We start from the raw sequence: 24910 nt of genomic DNA on the forward strand, positions 1-24910 counted from the left end.
TTCCTGCCTATGCAGGGGGTCGGACTCGATGATCTATTGAGGTCCCTTCTGACCCTAACATCTATGAATCTATGATTTTAAGAATCCAGCAAAACTTAGCACAAAGAGTTACTAATGTTCCAGGATCGCAGCACAGGGACCTCAAGACTGGAACAAGCTACCAAACTGCCTCTTATGAGCATCCATGAGAACTATTAAAAAAAGAAAAAAAATTATAGGTCTCTGGATAAGGGTCACCACTGATAAAAACAGAAGGAGAGCTGCTGCTGGCGATACAACAGCTTTACCACCAGCTTTTATTGCATACTGTGTAAATGGGCATCAGGTTGATGAGCAGATTATAGCTGCAAATCAGTGTTTTGGGGTTTGTTTGTTTTTTAAATTTAACACTGTCCTGGAGCTCTCATTTCCTGCACTTATGAGATTTTCCTCACAAGAAGCATGGCTTCAAGCCTGCATAGTACACAGGAGTTTCACTCCAGAAACTACTACAATCTAGCAAACACGTCGTTTTCATTGCTCCGAACAGAACATGCCTCCTTCCAAAACTTATAGAACAGCAGCTCAAGCGCTCTTTACAGAGAGGCCAAGCCTGTAAGCTACTCCCTGGAACCCAATACCAGAGGCTGCCAGAACACAGCACGTTTGGAAGATGTGACATACCTGCATTTTCTTGTTCATTCGCTGTATTCTGCACAGACTGCGATTCCGGAAGGACTGCCACTTGCCTTGGGGAAAGAGGAAAAGGAGGGGAAAAGTGAAATACATAAAGCTTGCCAATAAATACCCCACCCTGGAGACGGCAGCTACTGCTTTCTCTGCCCAAGCCAGTTCTAACATCATGTGTGTTGTTTAAAGAGGAATGCTAACTCCAACTTTTTAAAAACAGACTCAGTTAGGAACAAGGCCAGATTCTGCTCAAACGTTCCTTCTGTATTCCTGTTCCAAGTTCCAGTTTCTGAAGGGGAACTCTTTAAATAATATTTGTGCGCAAAATATTTTTGGACATTTTCCTCCTCATCTGTGGATGTTTATAAGGTACTGACAAGGGGGAGAAACTGCCAGCACAAGACCACAATGAACCACATGGCACAAAAGAGTACACTCGGGGAAATAAAAGGCTAATTTTTCCCAAGCTAGTTTTGATACAATGATCTCGGGCACCGTGCGTGTACCACTACAATTGGTATAAAGGATTCAGATCACCATTCCATATCATCAGCCATATACTAGCCTACCGTGTAGGAATCAACTCCAAACTACAGAATTCACTGGGAAGATCCATCCTCAAGTCTCTGTCCCTGGTGATAAGCCACCGCGAGGCAAGACTCCCCACACTACAGAGCAGCACTCAAGTGCTGGGACCATCGATGCAGTCTCCTGCATCCGCTCCAGTATACTACCCACTCGCATGTCTCTCATTCGTATTAGTCAAGACAAATCTTCGCACCATTTAAACCTAGAGCAGCACCAGTAAGGAACCAGGTCTACAGTTTTCAGCCACAAGTTCCTAAGTGTCCATTTAAGTATACCTATTAACTACAGCAGTTTGACTGCATGCTCCTGCTACCATTACGTTGAACGCTCTATAAAAGACGCTGATAAATGTTACCACTATATGACTGGGAGCGGATTAACAAAAACCTGCGACAGATGTAATTAAGTCCCAGGGAGGGGAAGGGCTCACCTGACAAAACCCACAACAGACTCGTCCCCTTTAATAGCAGAGGAGCCAAGGACTGAATGGATCAGTGACGCTAGACTCCTCTCTAGGCTGCAAGAGACTGAAGCTACCTGGCGGCACAGGAAGGCTTGCACTGCTGTCCCTGCTCTGTGAATTAAGGATTTGGGATTTTTAAGACTGCTAAGCTGATCACTTTTACCAGCCCTAAAAGTGTATCCACAAAACAAAACAGATAAGCAAATGCTTTTTTTAGGAATGTAGTCCTGAAGTGAATATTCAACAAGCAGTCAGTTCAAGTGAAAATGCATTTTTCACTGGTATTTCTGAAGCACATGTTGCTGTTGTGCATCAAGTTACATTCTCTTCCTCTCCCAGACTATTAAAAGGGTTTGGCATTGGGATAAAAAGTGACTAGACATCCAGACTGAAAGCTCCTGATGTATTTTAGTTAAAACATACATACGGTGGAAAAAGAGTTGGATTTGTTTTCAAAATGCTGAATACAAACCAGCAAAAGGTCTGCTTTCTGCTTACCCTGTCGGCTGCCCACACTGTTTTTGTGGTGGCTGATCTACGCTTGCTGAATCCTGCGTGTCTGCTTTCGCTGCAGGAGCCCTGCAACAGAAAGATTTAGGGTCATTTGAAAGACTGGGCAAGCAGCACGTATCATAAATGAGACTGGTCAGTCATAACGGATCCACAGGGAGTTACCACAAGCGAGTCAACATTTCAGCAAACAACAGAAATAAGAACAAATGTTCCTGTGTGGCCAGAAAACAGATCATATTTCTAGGGTTTTAGAGCAAAACTCAAGACCTGTGCTTCAAAAATGCAGTGCTGGCAGGACAGGACGAGATACAAGCACAATGAATAACCACATGCATAAAGCCAAGGGGTGACTGCATACATGATTATATATTGGCACAGCTACCAAAAATACTTAACCAGATAATATGGATGAAGACTGATTATGGGAAGAAAAGCATTTTTTTTTAGTTCTAAGTTCTCTTTCTTTAAAAATTCTGGATCACCTGCTCTTCAGAACAGATTAACTGTATGACACTGAAAATTAAAGGCATGGACACACGCAAAAACTGAGACCTGGTTGCCAGTTAGTGACATTTTGGAACATTTCAACTGTTACACGTGCCTGCAGCCGCTAACTGATCAGGGTAAGAGGGGCACTCAGTAGCCCCTCTTACTGAATTGATGGTCATGAGAGATGGAAAACAAGAGGACAGAACAATAGCACTGAAACGTTTTACAATTCTATTTTTGGAGCCCACTTTGCCTGCCACTAAGAACAGACATTTCTACAGATAAAACATGGCACTAATTTTCCAGCAAAGAGCAACACTACCCTGCAGTTAAGGGTGTAACTAATCCTGCATCCATCTGAAAGGGCAAAAGAATTCAGGAAAGCAGGATGCAATATTCCTAATGGGTTCAGCTAGGATGCTGCAACACTCCTATACTTGCAAGAAGTACCGTGGGATCTCCTATAGGACCCCAAGGGGCTAGAGACTCAGCCTTATGCTTTACTCCAAGCAGCAGGTATGTGCAGCAGCCCAGGACTTCTTAAACAACATCCCAGAACCGCGGTTCTCAAGCTGGGTGGTACGACAGGTGTCGCTGCAGCAATGGCTAGATAAAAAACTGCCCCATGCCCAGGGCTGCAGCACGTGTGCACAGTCCCCTCCTGCACCAGGGTTTTTTCTGATGATCCGAAAGCAGGCAGGAGAACTGCTTTGTGCTGTAGCTCTTCCTGGTCTGGGAAGAGCTTATAGCAAACGTCCTTCCTCCCAAATAAATCACCACCAAGAATAATATATTGTCAGGGCTAACCATGACTTCAAATCTTGGATGTCTTAGAGTTCTGCCTGGCAAAGTCCGAGCACTGATTTTAGACATTTCTTTTCCCACTCATGACAGACTTCATAATAGAAACTACCACTAATGAAGGATTTACTAAGAGAAGCCAAGAGAGAAACTTGTGGCACAAGAACCACGCAGGGAAAGCCAACTTTTTTTGCTTCTACATCAAAGAATACTCTTGCTACTTCAAGACTAAAGCAAAACAAGCATTTCTCTTACCCTGTAGCTGAGACCTGTGATACGTCATTGGTCCCCCTGTCTGGAATGTGTACTTCAGAGGAACTGGTCCACATGTGAGAAGTTTTGTGCTTCTTTCCATTTCCTTTGTCTAAGGATGGTTGAATTCGCTTGATTTTTGGCTTTGTTTTTGTGAGGCTGAGCACTGAGCTACTTGCAGACTGCTGGCCAGATGATGGGGAGCCTCCAGGAGATGCTGAACTGGCATGCATCACAGATGTGGAAACCTGGTTTTGCTCGAGTCCTGTACTGTTAGGCATGTCCACCAGCTGTGGAAAGCTCGACAACTGAGTTGCAGACGCAGAGCTGAGGTCCAGCTGGGAGGAGGCAATCCCAGTTTTGCTAGCTAAAAGTTGTGTCATATGCTGAAGCTGATAAGAGCCTTCTGGGTCCGTGGATGATGGAGCAACTGTCATGCCCATAGTCTGTGCTGAAGGCAGCACACATATGCTTGATGCAGCTGTCATTGCTGCTGTGGATGGAGTTTGTGATGTCCCCAGTTGTGAAAACATCCCAGAGCCTGGTGGCAAAGCCATGTGCTGCTCCTGAAGACCAAGGCTTTGCTGACTGGCTTTGATCAAGAGATTGCTTATTGACCCAAGGTCTCCCAGCAACCCAGGGCTCGTTAATGTTACCGAACCTTGTCCCAGAACGTGGCCAGGTACTGACCCGCCGCTGGCAGGAGCTGCTGTGGCCTGCATGGACACCACATTCAGTACTGATGAACTTGATGCCAGTCCTGACACTGGCCCTGGCCCTGCTGCGAGGTGGCTGGTATCTGGTCCAATAACACTGGGAGAAGTGCCAACTGCTGCAGCAGCACCGGCTGCTCCCACGCTCTGTGGCAGCAAAGATGTCTGCTCAAAATACATGACTCCAGATTTAGACCTTTTGATTATATTAGGAACAGTTCTATGAGATGCTGAATTCCCAAGGGTCCCCAAATCTAATGGGTGGTTGGACAGTTGGGAGGGAGCAAAATTAATCAAAGTCATGTTGGAGACCATATCAGAAGAGGCTATGGCAGAAGTGGTTCCAGAGGGAGCCAGCTTTTTGTTCTTCCGTGACTGCAGGCGGGATATCGGCCTTTTCTTACTAAGACCAGAAGCTGGCGTAGAAGCTGGCGTGCCAAGATCTGTCCTCTGGTTTGCTTCAGACACTAAAAGCTGTGGATCAGGGGGTGGCTGTACACCAATAAGGAGACTTGATGTAGGATTGCCAATATTTGGGGGGAAACTGCTCTGAGTGGCAGTGGGGAAAGGATGTAAATGCTGGTGATGAGACATAGGCAGCAGCCCTTTGCTAGCGGGTGGAAAGAGAGACTGAGACGACGGGAGACTGGGATTTAATCCCGTAGTCAATGTAAGCCCACTTCCCATGGGCCCCAGCACCGACGCACTGGTCTCCATCACACTCTGTGCAGAGCTGACAGAAGGCGTCAGTTGTATTTTTTGTGTAACACCGTTGGGGAGAGTCTGGAGGACATACAGCGGCTGCATGTTCTGATTGACTACCAGCAGCTTTTCAGTGGCTGGTTTTAGGTGGGGTGGGGTGGTCTGTACTGCAGCATTGGAAATCTGTGATGGACCAGGACTGTCGGTGGAATTGGGAACATACTTCTGATTTGGCAGAGGAACAGTAGGAGACACTGGCACCTGAATACCAGGGGTCCCGCTGTTCCTGGTCAAGTCCTGGTTGCTGCCGTGTCCTTGTTCCACTGGGCCACAGGGAGGGCTGGCAATATGCTCTGCATCTATGTGACCCTGGATGAAATGATCAGGAGTCATGTGTCCTTCAGGGCTTGGGTCTACTCCTGGGCTTAACAGAGCTGCATCCCCTTCACTGGAGGCAGATTTTTCCGTGACCGTAACTCTCTTTTCCCCAGACTCCGCGGAAGGCAAAGCGAGGATAGACCTCTCTCCCGAAGACGAGAGCGAAGACTCCGAAATGACAGCGAGTCTGTTGTGGTTCTGACTCGGCACAGTAGGACTGCGAGTAGTGAGAACAGAGAGATCCGAAGGAAGTTCTAAAGGTAACTCAAACTGTTCCTCCGCTGATATAGAAGAAGAAACGCTGCTATCCCCCGGTTCAGCCGTCGGTAACTGTTGAGAAAAGACTTCGAACAAGCCCATGTCCTTGCCACGATTGCTGTCGAGACCTAGCCCTTCCCCCAGCGTTAGCAGTTCAGATGAAGACGACTCTGGACTTTCTCCTAAAGCCTGCATAGACGGTGTATTCTTTAACACGAAGTCCATGATGTCTGAAGGGAGAATGTTTCCGCAGTCATCGCTGTTGTTGTTGTCGGAGTCTGACTTGAGCAGTTCTGTGTTAAAAGTATCCAGTAAATTCTTATCGGAGGGCGTGCTAGCATGAGCTCTGCGGCCTGTATCCAAGGAGCTCAGCTGAGCTTCCAGGGAATCCTGGCCCTGTGCTTTAACTCTGCTTACCGGGTGACAGTTATCTATCTTTGGATCTGTTTTGTGGCCAGCAGAGCTCTTGGTGACCTGTACTTTCTCTCCAGTTTCTTCTGCTCGATCAAGCTTTAAGTTTTCCGTTCCATTTTCTTTGCCATTTCTTTTAGTCACTTGATTTACTTTTCTTGTTGTTGCTGCAACACTCGTATCACTTTCTGTTCCATCATCCACACCGTCTAGCTGGGAGATTTTTGGAAGATCACACTGCTCCTCCTCTCTGAATAAATTATGGGATCCAAGCCTCTCTTCTGCACTGGAGGAAACCACTGTCCTAGTAAAATTGTAATAGTACAAGTCATCCTCATCTGAAGTACTCAGGTCGTCTGCCCCATCTACCTGTCCTTCCGCAGACCTCTTTCCCCGCTTCTTCCCAGTCGAGTTGCTGTAGAAAGGAATGTCTTCCTCTCCATAAGATCTCACACCATACAAAGGGGTCAGTCCAAAGAACATGTTAGACCTGGCTCGAGCACTCCTTCGAGGATACCTCCGCTTGTAGGAGCTGTCTTCTTGAGCTTTTGTTCCATCCTGAAGAATCAGGTTTCTATCCTGGACAGGCAAATTCTCGTAAGAATGATTTTGAGATTCCTGTGTCGAGGCATCGCCGGGACTTCCCTGAACTGCAGAGCCGTCTCCTGGGGTTTCCGATGCCGAAGACTGCTCTGCCAAAGCAGCTGGTTCTGTGCCCTTAGACTGAGATTCAGAATCACTTTCTTTTCGTGCATTTTTAGATTGGCTTTCACTTTCCATCTTGAGAGGAGTGAGGGTGACTTTAACTGTGCGTTTTCTAGGAGCCTGACTGTCCTTTGAGGCCACTTCAACCTGCATCAGAGGAGCTTTAGAGTTGCCTTGTGCAGGTGGAGTCTCCCCAGTTTTGTCAGCCGAAACATTATTACACAACCTCTGGCTAATTTGTTCGTTTGCCAAAACCTGGTTGAAGTCTGGTTTTAGGCTTCCTTCATCACTGGCTGTTGCTTGACTTGTGTCTGTAAAAGATTTAATGGAATGTTTCTCTTTGAAAGCGTCTTTCATTGATTTTTTCCCTTTCTGTCGTTTCTCTCTGCAGGCTGAAGCTACCTGCTCACTTGCTGCAGAAGATCTGCTATTCACTCCAGCCGCCTTCACGCTCTTCGCATCGGCGTCTTCGACTGACAGAGTTTTCTCTAGTTGCACAGGTTCTGTATGTGGGTCTCGCTCTTTCCGTGGGCCTCTCTGATGTAAAGATGGAAAGGACACGGTCTCTTTGGCAGAAAATGTTCCTGAAGAAGGCTCCTGAAAAGTTCCTGCTTTATTAATGTTTAACTCTATGCCCGAGGAGCTGTGTGCTTGAGTGGACATCTTAGCATTTCCTGCAGACGCAGAACTATGAGCTGAAGAATCAGAGTCCTTTGAGCTCAACATTTTTGTCTTCTCTCCTTTTGAAGACGCAGTTTTAGGCATCAAGTCTGAGCCACTAGTGTGTTTTATTTCTGAAGACTGAGATCCATCCAAGTGACAAGTTTTACTTCCACTCGTAGGTACTATTCTCTGGGAGCTAGACGTAGTAGGACTACTTTGAACTAGAGTACTTGGAGTACTCGAATTCACTGACCCTGTGAAGCGGTCTGTATTTTTTGCATTCAGTTCATGCTCAGAGGAGGACCCAATGCTAGATACCGAAGACACACTGTGTCTGGAGTAAGTATTCCCAGCTCTGGTGGGGGAGATCATTCGGAGTTTGGACTGCTGCTGTGACAAAGAGGAAGTACTGTGCCTCCTAGAGCCAATGCTTCGAAGTCCAGAGGACAGTAAAGGATCCCCCACTGTTACAATCTCGTGGGTCATTGGTGTAGGGCTCCCTGAAGAGGAAAGACAAAGGAGTAAAACAGTGAATTTCACATGACCAGCACGTACATGTACCTCAGTTTAATAGAGCGCCATATGCCAAAAAATACAACTAACACAAGATTTAGGTAAGCTCTGTAAAAAATTAGAATGAAGAAATACCCACCCCCCAAATCAGACCCTTTGTATACACACATCCCCTATGCAAAGCTGACAGCTCAAAATCTCTCAGCGTCAACATTCATAGCTTCCGAATTAAACTTTGTGGGATTCAGTGCTACGCTAGATTTGTTCCTGGCTATGACTGTAAACTAAATCCAACTGGAGGGCCTGATGGCCTGTGGTGGGGGTACTCATGCCAGGGGGGCTCTTATAAAGACCACACTGTTACAACCGCCAGAGTACGGCAAGTATAGGGTGCCTCAAAACCCCAGACCTGCCTGCCTTGTGGGTACTCGTTAGTTGGAGAAAGGCTAAGGGACGTCACCCTGACAGAAACGCGTGTTAGGCAGTCCGCTGCAGTTCTCATCTGTTGCTCTCTGGCAGACACGACGAGCATCAAGGCAACGGATGTCTGGACTCGCTCTGGCCTTTGGACACTGTCTCAACAGTCTAAAGGGGGGACGGTCGATCTAGGGCAGCCTCCACTCCTCCACACTCTTGCCCATACACGCATACCAAAGGCTTTGGTGTGACGGCTGCAGGATTCAGTACAAGCAGATTCATCAGGCACCTGACTAGGTCTCTTGTGCCCAGTCAGAGGATCGACGGTTGTCTACAATATATGGGCCCTGAAAATTCAAAACTTAACTCTGAAAACTTTCTAACAGCATGTCAGGATATCCTAATTTTGTGATGATTAAAGGGGGTTAATATCTTTGCTTTTATTTGAAAAGGAATTTGAAGCAACGCAACACAAGATTTCAGCAAACTTTGGAAAAAAGATCAATAAGTCTGATATGTTTTTCAGAAGTCGCATTTCTACGAGTTTCATCAAAAAGATTTCGAAACATTTTTATAGGACATATTAATTACCTCAATTTTGTGAAACATTATTCCAACAGTTCTCAAGTGGGGAATGACTGATGCATGGAGAAATGACAGCTTGTCTACAGTTAAGGTAGAAGATAGGGTAGATTTGCACCTTATGGACTAAAGAAGTGAGCATCCCCCCCCAAAATAATCTATGCTGTTTGCCCCCAGAACATCTCTTCTTACCCCAAATCCACTCTCACCTTTCACAATCTTTTCTACAGTCAACTTGGTACCAAAGTACTATAAGAATTTCTAAAAGCCAGAGCGTAACACATGCAGAAGCAATGGAAGAAAAAAATCAACCTAATACCTGCAGAGGGCAAAGGCCTAGACCCAGGAGACCGCTGTGTTGAGGGATAGCTTGGAGTCCTGATCCTGCCACCCTTCGATATTATAGGATAGTAACAAGAACTGGAGGTCTGAGAATGCTGGGGACGGTCTGGCGACGGAGGGTTTACAATTTCTGGCGTATTTCGACTCTCTTTGGGTGGAGTTTCTGCTGCAGAACAAGATTTTAACAAAACATAAAACAGTCACCATTAAGAAGCTGAGGTCTGCTGGAGCATCTACAATAACCTTTCCTCAACGAAATCAAGGCACACTTGCCAAGCAAAATATAAAAATATTGTTATTTTGCATGACCCATAAGAAAGCAAAAGCCCACTTTCTTCCTTCTAAATAAACTCCTTCTACTGAAACCTTTGAATCGAAAAACTCAGTGAACAAAGCTATGAACAAATTATGTGGCAGCTTCACTATTAACACACACGCTGCTTCTGGGACAATGATCTCGTCTTTCTATGCATCTCTAAAGCTCCACCAGCACCAATGGTAATTACTAATAAATGAATCTCCTGACTCAATCTCCTACATCCTCTTCCATTTCCATTAAAAGATTTGCATTATAATCGAAGTCCCTATGTACTCCTCAGAAATGTGAACTTAAATTCTGGAGCAAGGCCCAAAGGATTCTGTGCCAGGTCTTATGCAGCAGACTTGAAACTCTATAGCATCTGCATTTAAATTAAAAATTGGAGGATTTTAATTGCTATTTGGACCAATAAAGCCCTAACTGGCTTAAGCCCTGCCTACTTGCGAGATTTTCTCCTTTCCAGAAATGCTACTAGATACGATCAGCAGAGGCACTTGAATGGGAGCACTGAGACAATACAGTGTTCTCAGTGAGCGGCCCCCTGTCTTACCCTCCCCATTTTAGGTCAGAACAGCCAAAGTGCTCTATCTAAATCGCTGACTTCTGGACAGGGAGCAGCCCAGAGAAAAGGGAGTCTTGCTGAGGACTGTTGGTACATTAACTGCTTCAGCTGGTTTGCTTTTGTCCAAGGTGCCTAAAATAGATAGGTGGTCTTTTGTTGATTAAGAATCTAATCAAATATATATGAAACGAATCATGTAGTCAATACAGTAACTTCCCGTTAGATACGTTCAGTTTTAAGTAGTTGTAAATACGATGCATTGACAAAATACAACTGTATTGTAAAAGCTGCCCAGAGATGATGGCGGAGGTTCCAGCGGGGAATAACTGCGACTTGCAGCGCGTGGAGCCTTCTAGGAAATATTTTAGAACCATGGAAGAGGCAACATTATTTTGCTGCTTCTGCTAAAATGAACAGCAGTGACATTTTTAACACTGATATTTAAAGCATTTTTGGTTTTTCGAGATAAGTGCCCAAGACAAATGGAACAGTTCGCAATTTGGCAGTACTAGTCCAGCAGTACTATTACTGCAAACAAAGGCCCTACTGTAGCCCCTTATGCTGGGTTCAAGATTTCAAAAGTTACCTATGCAACCATGAGGGTTATAAATAATATTTAAAAATCCCAAGATTTAGTCTCATAATTGTAAAAACAAGTGATTTGTGCGTCAATTCCTATCTGAAAATTAAGAAGGTCCCAAGCTTACTACAGAGAATGCAACCTCAAGGTCACAAGCCATTTAGGTGCAAACACAATACACTGAATGGATGGTCTGCCATTAAAAGGCATCTTAAGGGACTTGCCTGTTAGTGGTGCTGGACTGTGAGCAATTGTCCTGTTCTCATCATGCTCTACAGTGCTATTGATATCTGGCTCTACGACAGGAGGGCGACATTCCACTATCTTGCACGTATACACGCAGCGTTTCCGAGCATCTGTTGTGCTCCAGTACACCCTAGAACACCTGGAAAAGTTTAAAAAAAAAAAAATGAGCATTTCCACTAGCGTGGAAGACAACCTCCGTGCTCAGCAGCTCCAAATGCTTCCTGTTCTACTCGGTGCGTACTCAGCCTAATCCCAAGGTCCTTAATTAGCTTTACTCAACCAAACCTCAGCCCAGTTCAGTGGAAGTTTCCCCACAACAAAGACCTACGTCTACCTGATCATGAAGCCGCTTGTACTTACTGATAGCCAATGGGAAACAACTTGTCTTCGCAGTCTGAGAGATCGTTCAGAATTCCTAAACAGTCTATCGTCATCGAACCTGAACAGAAAGGACCAGAAGATTTCCATGAGAGAGCAGACACCAGATTCCTGCATCAGGAATTAAAACAGCCAAGACCCAGACATTACCAATCATCATGTGGATGTTCTCTGGCTCCAAGCCGCTAAGAAATTTCCTTCTCAAACTGATCCCTTCAAAATCCACAAAAACTCTTCTAAGAACCTCAAACCCATTCTCTGGCACCACCTGAAACAAGAACCCATCAGTACCATGTTAATTCAAACAAACAACCGACACGACACGACACACAAAAACACGTTGGGTATAGTCCAGACAGCTTCTCTCAATGAACGCTTGATTTGGTCTGCCCAGTGTGGTTAGCCATCACTAGTTACCCTTCCCCACTAGTCCTGCCAGGCCCTCACCTGTGAAGACGCCATTCCCACTCATCTTTTAAGAAGCAAAAGCACCTACAGTACAGACAAAGAAGGGTGCCTGGGAATGCTCTTACCTCCCCTTTGATCAAGTCGCGGTGTCGCTGGCAGTACACTTTCTTATCATCCAGAAAGACGCAGTTTTTGGCTCGGGAGCACATGAAGTGGTAGTTGCTAGTGCAGGAAGTAAGGCAGCAGCCCACTGTGGCGCCTGACTTTTGGCAAAACTCACATCTCTGCAAAGCCAAAAACAGGAATTTTAGAAAGTTTCTAAACGAGCTCTCGAATCGGTCGCCATCAATTCATTTTTTTTTTTTTAGAGAATGACGAAGGGGTCAAAGTCCTGACCCAACTCCTGGTCATGTTGGTTAAATAAACTAGTCATTGACATAGGTTCACACCCAAAAACCTCAGAGTAAGAGGTAGGGGGTAGGGATGGAGAGAAGGAAGCAAATGCTTCTAGGTAAATTCAGACTCCTCCAAAACCCACAAAGGCCATCCTGCTCACCCTTCACAACCAGCGAAGCTTGCACAAATCTGCACACAGCTACCTTGCCAAGAGCTGATTATTCGTGACAGTCCTACTGCTGACCAATTAGTCCCAACTACACTGCTTGTGCACCATTGATGCAGACCAATACTTATGGCCAAAGTTTGGCCAGACTGGTCTCACAACGTAGTTTGTACAAGTGCCTCCATCCCCACTTCCTTTCTTCTAGGAAGAAGCAACCACTGATTTACTACACGATTAACTATCTTCCACGACCACTAGGAATTGGAGCAGAAAATTATATGCAACTATTTATTATTTTCCAATGTTTAAAGCGATGAGTGCATGAAAGGAAGACGTTAAGATAATTAATCAGTACTTGGTTTTCTGAGCATCCTTCTTGGCTCAGCTGTTGTTTATTCTCAACTAAAACAGCTAACCTGGAATTCTGATCTAGGAACAGTCTCCGTCTCTCATCCAAGTCTCACTAGTGTCATCAAATCAAACAGACAACCCAGAAAGTCCTAATTATATACTGCATTGTTGCACATCTTACATTTTGGTGCAGCACTTAGCAACAAGACGTGTCAAAAGTACGGGTATTTTAAAAATAAAACTATGGTGTCTAAATTGGTCGAGGCAGAGAATCTGTTCGTAAGAGATTCCCTCGGGGAAAAAAAAATTCTCAGTCCACAAAGCGTTACTCCCACACACTCCCATTACCACCACCTTTTGGTTTCCCCTGTTTTTTGCACTAGGAGATTACAGCGACTCAGAAGGAAACAGTAAGCTTTCCTATCCTTTCAGGTAGCTTAATGAAAATGTTGGGAAGTTTTTTTTTGTATTACAGACAATAAAAGAAGAAACCAGATGAATGGCAAAAGGGGACACACACAAAATATCCTTCAGCCAGACCTCAAATCTGAACACTACATATTCTCAACCCTAATTAAGCACCGTTCGCTTATACCCACCAACTGCTTTCCCCTGATCACAGCCATGTGTACATTTTTCAGAGACCCATCGTCATCCTCAAACACTTCTGCTGACCATAAAGCACAGTTCACGTGTGTCCACTCATTCTGGCCAATGTAGAGGAGACGTCCAGCATCCTAAAGAACAGCAGGCAACAGAAAGTCTGTTCAAAGGTTCTGCAGTGCACAGCAATGCACAAAGATTTCAGGAGAGTTCACTGGACTTAAAACCACCCAAAAATGAAGTCTAGCAAATTAGCAGTACTCTCAAAGTTTAAAAAATGGACCCAAACTAAAGAGAACTTAAAAGGTGGAGTCTTCTTGGTCACACGTTCCGCCATCTGCAACGCGCGCTGTGAAGGAGGGAAATTAAACTTCTGTCCCGACAGGTTTTTCCTGCGCCTCCCACTATTCTCAGTCACTTCACCCAAAATCTGTGCACCTCCTAAGACTTTCTTTATATGTTATACGACAAGCTCCTATCACAGCAGCAATCTCTCTCTTAACGGCAAAGGGAAATGTTGACGCTAAAACCACGGTACATCCAACACCAGAGCAAAGTATGTAATTAAGTTATTTCTCTCTTAACATAAGCTACAGGATTTTAATATCGCATTGCAAGGAAAGAGAACATCAATCACTCGCTTGTATTGTGCTCCAGGTTCAAAGTAAAATCCGCTGTGAAATGTTGTTCCTGTTACATAGCCTGTCGGTGCGTGTATGCTAGGTACTTACGTTAGCGCTGTCATCGCCATACTTCAGACACAGTGCGCACTGCCGGTTGTCTTCCACATCAGGGGGTGGATTAAGTTCAGGACTATCCTCCCTGCTTCTATCAGAGCCTTACAGCCAAAAGAAAGAATGTTGTTTATTCCTGGCAACTGGTCTTTAAAGAGAGAAGGCTGGGGAGGGAAATATTTATCTAGAAGACTTCTCAGTTTAAAAGTCTTAAGTGCACAAGTGGAGAAGAGTCAAAAAGCAGCCTACACAGTTTCAAACACCAGCTTGAATTTTTGAAAATTCAGTCAGGCAAACTGTACAGCCTACAAGAGCGCTGTCTGGGGAGGAGGGACAGTTACGTACAATGTTCCTGGGCTCAAGCTTGGCAGAAGAAATCCCAACTAACTAACAGTTCAGGATAACTTCCTTTTCTTCTGTTTTTTCTCTTCCTGACCCAGAAGAGAGACACAAGAAAGGACCAGTGGAGAGCTGAGACACCCACAGGGCAAGTAACATTTCCTCAACCTCTTCCTCCTCTATGGGCTTTAAAAAGAAACGGGGGAAGGATCCATCTACAACAGGAAAACAACTACTGCCACCCCCAAGCTGGTTCTTCTGGCAGACCCACTCCAGAAATCTGCCCCGCCACCCGCCAGAGCTTTCCGGGCTCCCATTTCGGGTCTCTAGCCTTGCAGCTCCAACTGCCCCTAAACGATTCCCTGGCTCCTGTCCCCATCCCAAACCTGCAGCTTCCTGCTGCCTGCCATATCCTGCCCCTGCCTCCCTCCTCGGCAGCCTGTCCAGCTGCCTTTTTCTCATATTCCTACAGGCTGGCTTTGTGCCCAGTGTATCTCAACAGATCTGAAGGGGACCCTGGGTGTAGCTCAAGTAGCTCTGACAAAGCTACACTTATACTGACTGACTTGGTAAACTCGAGATTAACGAGACACCATGCAACCATTTAAAGATTGCCCAAAGGAATAAATGCATCCAAATTGCTCTGGAGAATTAATAAAGACCTGTCTTGGGTACCCAAGTGACATGCTGGGTTTAGGGCCAACTCTGCCAGAAGCTGTTTTCTTACTAGAGATAGGTGGTGTAGGAGGATGCAGAGGAGTTGGTGAATCTGGTTCTCCAGGCCCTTTGGGTTTTGGAGCAGGAATAATTTTCTTCATCAAAGGGGGCTGTTCAGTGCGATTGTGCTCCTCACGCTCCTGCCACTGAGCGTAGTTATGGTCAAGCGAAGGGGGAAGCACTGCGTTTGGCAGCATCCCACTGCTGGAAATACAACAAATCAACAGTCAAGCCTGGATACATCTGGGAACTGCCAACTAGCACATCCACAGTCAGCACCCAGAACCGTTCACTGCCACACGTGTACAAATTCTAACTTCTCGAACAGGCATTGCACCCTGCCAGTCATGCGTCAAGGCTTGTGCTGCTGTGCCCTTTGAGATGATCTATAACCAGAATGCAAGCAATGCTAGACCGAGAGAGGCTCACAAATAACCAACACCCTCTACACCAGGTTTCAGATCCTGCTTTTACTCCCCCTGTTTCAGAAACACAAAACATGCATGAGCACAGGAATCCGCTTACTATTTTTATTAGCAGTAGCAGAATCTCTCTCTTTTTTTTTTTTTTTGTCTGAACAGCTGACAATCCCTGCGGGTACTGCTACTTGTTATAGAAGAGTTACTTACTTGCTTGTTACTTTATTTGGCTCCCAAAACCTGGACTTTTTTACACTGAACCATGGAAAAACACGCTCCATTTGCTGAAGATAAAACAACACTTGATTAGAAATGTTACAAAACATACATAAAAAGGGCAAAGACATTTATCCAAGATCCACTGCAGATGTGCAGAGATTTCAGGCTAGTCAGAATAAACTCTTAACCTTAAGAAAACTGCCAAGGTCTTTTACTTATTTTCCAGAGACAGCCAAGCAATGCTAAATGCTCAGAGTACACTGAACCCAATGGCACCATAAAGGGCCAGAACCATCAGAAATTAGGGACTGAAAATGGTTGGTTTTTTTTTTTTTTTTACCATATCTATGACATAAAACACCATTTAAAAATGAACTGTCATCTTGCTCACCCGAATAAAGAAGGACTTGACCATGCTGTTGGCTTTTTTAATTTCTGGCTGCCCTCCATCTGAATTAATGGCCGCTTGAATTATCTTCACAATATCATCGCTGAATTCCAACTGCGAGAAAACATCCACGTCTGTCATATCAGAAAATTACTCTTCCACATACTTGGGCCATCTCCTATGCTTAGCCTACGCGTAAATCCCCTGCAACTAAAACACTGCTCTTCATCAGCCAGAGCCCTACATTTCTTGTACCTCAAATAGCTTGGCCAATTCTCAAACTAACTAGTGGTGCAACTTAATTGGTAAGGAAGATTTGCCATATCCTCTCCCCAGCTTCTCAGCCTTTGGTACAGACTTTTCACAGGATCTGTGGTTACTTTGGCCAAAACACCTGCTCGGCTGAGAAGAACTGACAACATAATAACGAAAGGAATGCCTTTAATGGCAGGCTCGTACTAGCACTGGAACTACCGCTTGTAAACCCAGACCCCCTCTTCACAAGACAAGACAAGACTTCAGCATGTAACCAACTATTTTATAACACGTGGGGTTTACAACTGAGCCGCTGTAAGAAGAATGAGGTTACGTACCACAGAAGTGTAACCCCCTTGATCCATTTTTCTTTTTACTCCTTCCAAGTCCAGAGGCTGCTGCTCTTCCTGTTTGCTGACCTCTGTCAGGACAGGAGGATCTGGGCCTTCAGGAGAACTTCTGGACGGTATGCTCTCTTCCGTCTCAGGATTTAAATCAGGTGGTTTGGCTGCCTGTTAACGAACAGAAGAGGACAACATTCTGCCTTTAATGAATAACTTCACACTTGAACACACTTTTCCACTGCACAGATGCGGATGACATTAGTCTAAAATACAAGAAGTTCAATGGGCAAACTTCTGAGCTCACTTCCAAAAAAACAAACAAAAAAACCTACGATTTTTACCAGTAAGCTGGCCTCTAACCCCGGGAAACACGTGTCCTCTTTTTTTTTTTAAATAGTAAAAACCAATAAACCAACAAACAAACCAACCAACAACAACATTAATCAGTGCAGAGCTAAACAGATGTGCCATAACAGTAATTTCCCTTGCTATTTCACCAGTATAGTCTGAAGTTCCCTCCTGGCTCACACATCTTCCTAGGCAGTGCCTAATACTGACTGACTACTTAAGACAGGAGCCTGCTGTGTGCATCAGAAACAAAAGTGTTCACTTATTCTGCTGCAGACATGCAAGTCACGGATAAGTTTACAACAATCAGATCAGTTCTTCAGATTCTTTAGAAATCTGACCACACAAAACCATGCCACTGAACACCACAGCCTTCAAATAAGCATCCAAATGTTTGAGCATTTGGCCAGAGCACCCCAAGGAATGACAAGAGCATCCACCACAGCACCCCAAGGGATGACAAGGTCCAATGGTCACAAGCTCCTCCAAGACTGTTTCAGGCTGGACATAAGGAAAAACTTCTTTACTGTCCGAGCCCCCAAGGCCTGGAATAGCCTCCTTCCAGAGGTGGTGCAAGCACCTACTCTGCACACTTTTAAGAAACACTTGGATGCTTATCTTGCTGGGATCCTTTGACCCTAGTTGACTTGCTGCCCCTGGGGTGGGAGGCTGAACCCGATGATCTTACGAGGGCCCTTCCAGCCCTAATGTCTATGAAATCTATGAAAATTTATGACATATTTTTCCTGGCATAATGTCACTCTTCAAAGTGGCATCTTGTGTGGTAGGGTGCACTCCATTTTACAGAAGGACAAAAAGGGGCAACGCGTGGTGAAGAGATGCACCTTGGGTGACACATTGAGTGGGTAGCCGAGTAGGGATACAACTCAGGAGCCTCTATTTCTGCTTGGCTGTAATGCAGTCCCAGAACTATCACTTCAGGTAAGAAAATAAGCATACATTAGAAGCTCTGATACTTCATTATCCTTTCACTTCTTTAAAACGCAGCTCAACAATATTACGCACAAAAGGAAGATTACCAAAGAACCAGGCAAAAACAGGCACATACCAGGGTTGAACAGGAATGCAAGTTGGCTGCAGAGCTTCAAGTGACTGTGAACATTTTTATAACTGAACCCGAGAGGTGACAACAAGCCCCAACTTCTAAGAAGCGGGCATTAGGGATCTGTCTCGCATACAACAATTTTTATTTTATTTTTAAGAATTTAATACTTTTTAGTATGGACAGCAGGGAAAAAGGTTGTTTGCACAAAAGGGACTCAGTAATTAACACTGGTGATCCCAATTCTTGTCCTTAAGTCAGACAACTTCCCAAGCAAGGACTTCAAGCACAAAAATCTCCTTCCTCAGCAGTGATGATCACAAATTTGCCCTTCTCTCTAAAAGGGAGATCTATCATCCACTAATTGTGCACACTGTAAAAGTCACTGATCTTTGGTATTTCTTGTGGAAACCTACAAAAGTAAGAAAAGTGAAATCACGTGCACTATGATGTATCAAGTACAGTAAGAGTCACCCAAAGTAAGACATGAACCACAACCAGAGCCCAAGCCACTGGCAAGAATAGGGCAAAAATGGAACTCCTTCTCAAGTCACAAGCTCACCTGTCTGTAACGCAGCAAGTGACTTGTGGTCCTGGAATTCAACAGGGCTGTCAGAACCTGCTTCAGGGAAACCTGCAGCTCCTTTTCCAATGCCAGTCGCCATTCTGCAGGGTGCTGCTCCGTGCAGTTAATGCACGTGTATGCCACGCTCTCAGGCAGGTTAGAAAGGATCTCGTACATCTCATCTGGTGACAAAGAAGTGGCAAACATGAGAGTCTGGACGGCTGAACTATGGGCGCTGCTGGGGGGGGGGGGGGGGGGAAGAGAAACTACTCTACACACTACACATTCTGCCTAGGTAAATCTGACTCTGCCATCAAGAAACATTGTGCAGAACTGCTACAGTGACAGCACACTAGGTAGTTTGTGAAGAAGCCCTCAAAATGTGCAAACACCTATTAAAAGTAAATGTGATTCAGCTGCATGGAGATTATCAATTTTTTTTGTTTGCACAGCCCACAAAAGACGCTGGTTCAATTCAGGTACTATAACTGCGGAAGTCCCCAAAGTGGTTGAGCTGGTGGACTACCTGGATTAGACCAACCCAAAACCCTACTAGCTCTCATTACAAGGGGGCAGAAAACTAAGACTAAGACTGTCTCACCTGAAAGGTTTTCACATTTGGAGTGAACCCAGCGATCACATTTCCCACACTGCATCATCTTGCTCTCATAGTCATCATCATCATAGCATTTGTCACAGAGTGGACAGAAGTTTCCTTTATAAAAAAGTCAAGACTCCTATCAGTATTCCAACTGCTGAGTTCACATCTGAGTATTTAATTACTATGATACTGAGAAACAAGGCCCTGTAAAGCCATGCCACCCATTAGGTAAGTGCTGCTACAATTACCCTTGAAATAAAGAATATCTCCAGAAATAATTGAAAAGTCATCTGGAGCACTGACCAGCTTATATTTCCACTATGACTGAGGGCTTTATTTTTATTGTGAGACTAATAAGATATGTGCAGATATAGTTTTGTAAGAAGAAATGAGAGAGATAAAAGGTATTTATAAAACCCAGAAAACCCTACGCTTATCTGACAAACAGAGTAAACTCATTTTCCTCTCCTGGCCTTTTGACTTTCTGCTTACTGCTCGTGCCCCTTGAATTCATACATGAAGGATGTACACAACTGATGAGGAGAGGGAAGAACAAATCCCCAGACCCAAATTTTTTGAAGTCACAACTGATTCTGTTTTAAAATCCTGACACATTCTCAGCTCCAAACGGGGAACCTTGGACAACAATTCTGAAATAACCCCAATAATTTTATAAGGCTTAGCATCCGAAAGCGCTGACGATTGCCACTAAGAGGCAGTGTTCAGCCACAGCAAAAAGCACCTTTCATATGGCAAAAGGTTTCATAATTTGTGCTTTAACAGATTCCAAGCCATGCCAATTATAGGCACTGCACACTGGGATCAGGGCTCAACTGCTTCACTGGTCCTCACAATTCTACAATGACATTTTCTCATTAAGATTACAGTCTCCTTAAGAATAAGTTCCCACGTCTGATCGCTGTGCAAACACTTTATGTACCTTTAGCGAAGAGTTTGGCACAATCATGACACAGTGAGAAGTCATGAGACCACTGTGCATCCCACCCTTTGCCTGGAGTTGTTGATCCACAGCTCTTGCAGCGAACACATTTGGTACAGATCTGCAAGAAAGGACATACATATTTGGATGAACAGAGCATCTTTGCTACCATCTCAGGATCTCTATTCTTTAGTCCCAAAGGACTGTTCTGCAAGTTGATCATCTAACATGCAGATAGGACATCACAGAGATAAATGTACTCTCCAGGGTCAGATGAGGTGGTTTCAACATATAAATCCCCACCGACAACCATCAAAGGAAATGCTTCCCTCTTCAAAGTAAAATGCCAACTACACAGAGAAAATACACCTTAGCCCAGTTATTTTGCCACGAACAACTATGTTATAGTTAACCTTGCTTTAGCTTGAAAATCCAAAGGCAAGACTAGGATGATGGTCTTTACAACCCCGTGTGCTGGAGCAAGAATTAGAGGATACTAACAAACCTCAGATGCAGCAGAAAACAAATTCTTATTACAGAAGGGTCCAGTGTTAGGCTTGCGCCTGTCAATGTGCCGGTAACAACTGACAGCGGAGTCAAAATGGAAACTTGTATTCTTTACTTATAAATGTCTTGGTCTCTTGTTCTCTCACACCATGTTCAGAAGGATTAATTAGGAAGAAAATTAATCACAAGTTCTTGGCCACCTTCATTCACAAAAAGGTGGAGTGGGCACTCGCCGTAAGAGCAATCCACAAGCCATCTCATTAATAAGGCATTATCAAAGCTTCCTTATGAAAACCATAAACACCCTCCCTAAGGAGGCAGTACATTTTGGATGTTCACTCAGTGAAGCTGACAATCTGGTTGTAGCAAGAGAAACCCCCTCACATCTGTCAAGTTCTACATTTTGACGAGCTGAGCTTTGCTGACGGTTCCCCGAGGAACAGGCCAGCACAGAGCTGTAGAAAGCAAACTCACCCAAACCTTCTTTTTCTTGGTGGGTTTTGTTGGGTAGTTTGGTCCCAGGCACTCAGGGTGATAGCTGTTTCGGCACTTGTTACACTCCAGCAACTGCTACAGAAAGGTCAAAACCAGCAATACTGTAACAAACAGCCAAAGAAGGACACTATCCCCAGAGCACTTCTTTTACACTAGATCCCGCATCCCGTGGGACAGGAAAAGATCACAACTAAGCTACTCGCCATGCAGTCAAAGAAACGACCATGCTATGCTGTCACGTGCGAGGAAGGCTTCTATGCCCCGGTACTAATCAAATCATGACACATCCGCTCCCACTGCTTACTGATTTTGATGGGTTATTTTACAAGGAGTTCTTGACCTGGGAGGGAAAAGGGTTAGCTTAAAGCAGCCCTGCTAAATTATTCCTAGTACCTTTGTCGCCTGGTGTTGCCTCCCACAGACGTGACAGAACTTGCACCGACGACAGCACCAGTTCTCCAGCTGGTCCTCGAGGGGCCGGTCGCTCTCTTCTAAACAGAACTTGTGGAAGGGCTCACAACACACCTGGCAATACACAAACTACAAGGGGGAAAACTCGACTAAGTCAAATGCTTTCCCAAATTCTCACCCAACCCACCTACTCCCGGTCCGTTTCAAGCTCCACTTTAGAACAGACGCAAGCATTTGCGTTCAAATGAGGGGCTTCCAAATGAGAAGAGACTGAAGAAGCTTGGCCTATTCAGCTCAGGCAAGAGACCTTGAGTGGGGGCATGGTAAGGGTTTACATTACAACATACTGAATGGTGAAAAGAAAGTCAAGAGGGGTTTATTATCGGTTCTGTCACCACACAACAGCTAGGGGTCATAACAGGAAACTAGCAGGTAGTAAGTTTAAAACTAACAAAAGGAAGTTCTTTTTCATACAGCAGGTAATTAGAGTGTGAAATTAATTGCCACAAGACACTGGGACAGTTAAGCCAGATTCAAAAAGGGATTGGATATATTCCTTTAGGAAAGGGGCATCAGTAGTGACTGAGCATGTGAATTAAGCGTACAGCCTCCAAATCAGAATTTCCTGGACCTTAAATGGTGGAATCTGCAAGTGTGAAAGGAACAGGGGAAAGGCCCTGGTCAGACCCTGTTCACTCTGCCTCTCAGCATCCACTCTCAGACACAGGCGTCTGGGCAAGATGGATCTACAGTTGAGGGCAGTTATCTTTTTATATAAATATTTTACCTTGACATGAAATAACTATGTACAAAGCATTTTACACAAAATTTTCAGATGCCAAAGTTTAAATTAGGGCCCCAAACCCATATGTGTGCATCCAACTTCAGGACCTATCAATGACATCAGAAGTCAGGCTACTTATTTCAGTGCATGGAATATAGCGTCGGAGCCTAACTTTAGACAGCGTTAGGTTTCATAGATTTCATAGACATCAGGGCTGGAAGGCACCCCGGAAGATCATCTAGTCCAGCCCCCTGCCCAAAGGAAGGGCAGGAAGTCAGCTGGGTTCATAGGATCCCAGCAAGACGAGCATCCAGTTTGCTCTTGAAGGTGTTCAATGTGGGCGCTTGAACCACCTAATGTTTGAATGTCAATGGACATTTATTCTTTAGGGAGAACCCAAAGAATGCTGGGTACTTGGATGCCAAGTAAGACACTTCTTCCTCAGCATTTTGAGCCTGTAAACCTGGCGATGGAGGAACTCTTCCAGAAGCTCATTCAGAGGTTTCTTTAAAGCTTCTCCCAAATTTCCCTGATTTTGTTGTAACACAAGGAATAAGGGAAGAAAGACAACAAAGTTTTCAAAGCACCTGAGTCCCATGCTCGATAACTTAAGAGCCACTGAAGAAAGGGCTGAGAGCCCAAATCCCTCCTGTCAATTTTCAACACAACTCGGGTCCCTAAAGCCAGAAAATGGGTGCTTAAATCATTAAGCATGAGACTCGATGCTTTTGAAAAACTTTGCCCTTTATGTCTCCACTATCAAGTCACTTCCTTTGGAGGTATTGCCAAACTCTTTAAACAATGGCTGATTTTATGTATCGTGTTTGGGCACTATAGGACGTAACAGGGTTAGAAGAGGATGGAGTTGTAGATGCTAGTGAACTCCCTGTGGTTTAAGATAACCAGAGAGGCTCACATGCACTATTGTTGGAAAAGCTCCTTGCCTGTCACATTTTAAGATTTTTGACAGCAGAACAAGATACTTTACCTCCACATGTCCACTGCTGGCACACAGAAAGCAGACCACCCTAGGAGTGATAGGTACCGAGGTCAAGATGCCTAATCCACCCATCTCCCAAACGTTCTCAACTTCACAGTCCTCCTGAAAGCACAAAAGTGTACACCATGAGCAACCCAACATCAAGGCAAACATAGAACAAAAAAAACAACCCCATCACAATGGTTACACCAGGCAGCGTCAACTAAGCAACGTCATTTTTAGAACAGCAAAAAAGTTCATACCTTGAACCTATTCTTACCCAAGAACTAAGAAGTCCTCTCTCACTAATTTTTGCTATTAAATTGACCCACAATAAAACGACAGATTTGGGAATTAGTAAGCAGACTTAATGAGAACATTTCATAATACACTCACTTTCAGAAGTACAAATTCTTTTTAATTATTCTGATCATTCATAGTTTAATAATTATGATACTGTAGTTTTTTTTTATAAAAATCCAAAATCTTAGTAATAGGAGACCACATTATAGTTTTAACTATTAAAACACTTCTTGAGGAACTGAAAGAGAAATAGGTGCATTAGTCTCGAAGATGCAGTAGGAAAGTGTTTATTGCATTTCAGTGACTGATATTAACAAAGCTGCAAGATTCAGCTGTTAACTTAAAACCCCAGACAAAACTCCAAGGACTGCTGTGACTTAAGTAGGATTAATAAAGGTTTCAAAGTATGTGGACTCAAGAGGCAGTCACAGTTTTACATTTTTCTTGATGGAATTCCTTCCTTGAAAAATGCATTTGTGCTTCCAGTTGTTGAGGATCAGTGTTTTGAGTTACAGTCCTCTCTTCACCCAATACAGAAACTGTAATTGTAAACAGAGATAGTACACAAAAGGCTATCAGTAGAATGCCTTTTCAGAGAGATAAAAGGGTTCCTATACTACCTACTCATATTGTGGGATGGAGACCACCTAAACATCTCTAAGTTAAAAGCCAAGGGTATCGTTCCTGAGGGAAACCAACTGCAGAGTTTCTTTACAGCCAATGACATTCAAACCGTTTCCCAAGACATCTGGACCATTACCTTAAAGTCCACTCTGATCCTGTGGACTCCATCTGTAAGCGGTTTTTGCTTGGAGCTGCTTCCGTTGGACAGAGTACTGAGCAAATTCAATGTGCTGCTCTCCGGCTTGCTGACTGGAGGGGGCTTTTCCTAGAGAGGCAATTTAAAAAACATTTATTCCAACACCAGATACTATCTTAAAAAACAATAAATCAGGTTAAACAGAATGATGGTAATTCATGTACAAAGAAAATTAGCTGATGTGATCTACAAAACACAGAACTCAAAGCTG

The 24910-nt window shown here is 44.3% G+C and overlaps 1 protein-coding gene across 2 annotated transcripts in view; it reads right to left on the minus strand.

The window, feature by feature from the left end:
- The window catches only part of KMT2A (lysine methyltransferase 2A), a 43417-nt gene that overhangs the window by 7598 nt on the left and 10909 nt on the right, over positions 1–24910 (minus strand). The window contains exons 8-28 of one of the 2 annotated variants that reach the window (XM_025193829.1): positions 24640–24768; positions 23586–23699; positions 21796–21942; positions 21382–21477; positions 20401–20521; positions 19461–19574; positions 18857–19041; positions 16878–17051; positions 16288–16398; positions 15888–15961; positions 15269–15462; positions 14200–14306; positions 13465–13602; positions 12078–12236; positions 11695–11812; positions 11527–11605; positions 11145–11305; positions 9437–9622; positions 3779–8105; positions 2219–2299; positions 664–728 (exon numbers count right to left, since the gene is read on the minus strand). In XM_025193829.1, coding sequence (XP_025049614.1) covers positions 664–728; positions 2219–2299; positions 3779–8105; positions 9437–9622; positions 11145–11305; positions 11527–11605; positions 11695–11812; positions 12078–12236; positions 13465–13602; positions 14200–14306; positions 15269–15462; positions 15888–15961; positions 16288–16398; positions 16878–17051; positions 18857–19041; positions 19461–19574; positions 20401–20521; positions 21382–21477; positions 21796–21942; positions 23586–23699; positions 24640–24768 — 6880 coding nt within the window. Of the gene's footprint in view, positions 1–663; positions 729–2218; positions 2300–3778; positions 8106–9436; positions 9626–11144; positions 11306–11526; positions 11606–11694; positions 11813–12077; positions 12237–13464; positions 13603–14199; positions 14307–15268; positions 15463–15887; positions 15962–16287; positions 16399–16877; positions 17052–18856; positions 19042–19460; positions 19575–20400; positions 20522–21381; positions 21478–21795; positions 21943–23585; positions 23700–24639; positions 24769–24910 lie in introns of both variants that reach the window. The other variant, XM_025193828.1, reaches the window with a different exon arrangement.

Source organism: Alligator sinensis, unplaced genomic scaffold (assembly GCF_000455745.1).
Source record: "Alligator sinensis unplaced genomic scaffold, ASM45574v1 scaffold2249_1, whole genome shotgun sequence".
NCBI lineage: Eukaryota > Metazoa > Chordata > Crocodylia > Alligatoridae > Alligator > Alligator sinensis.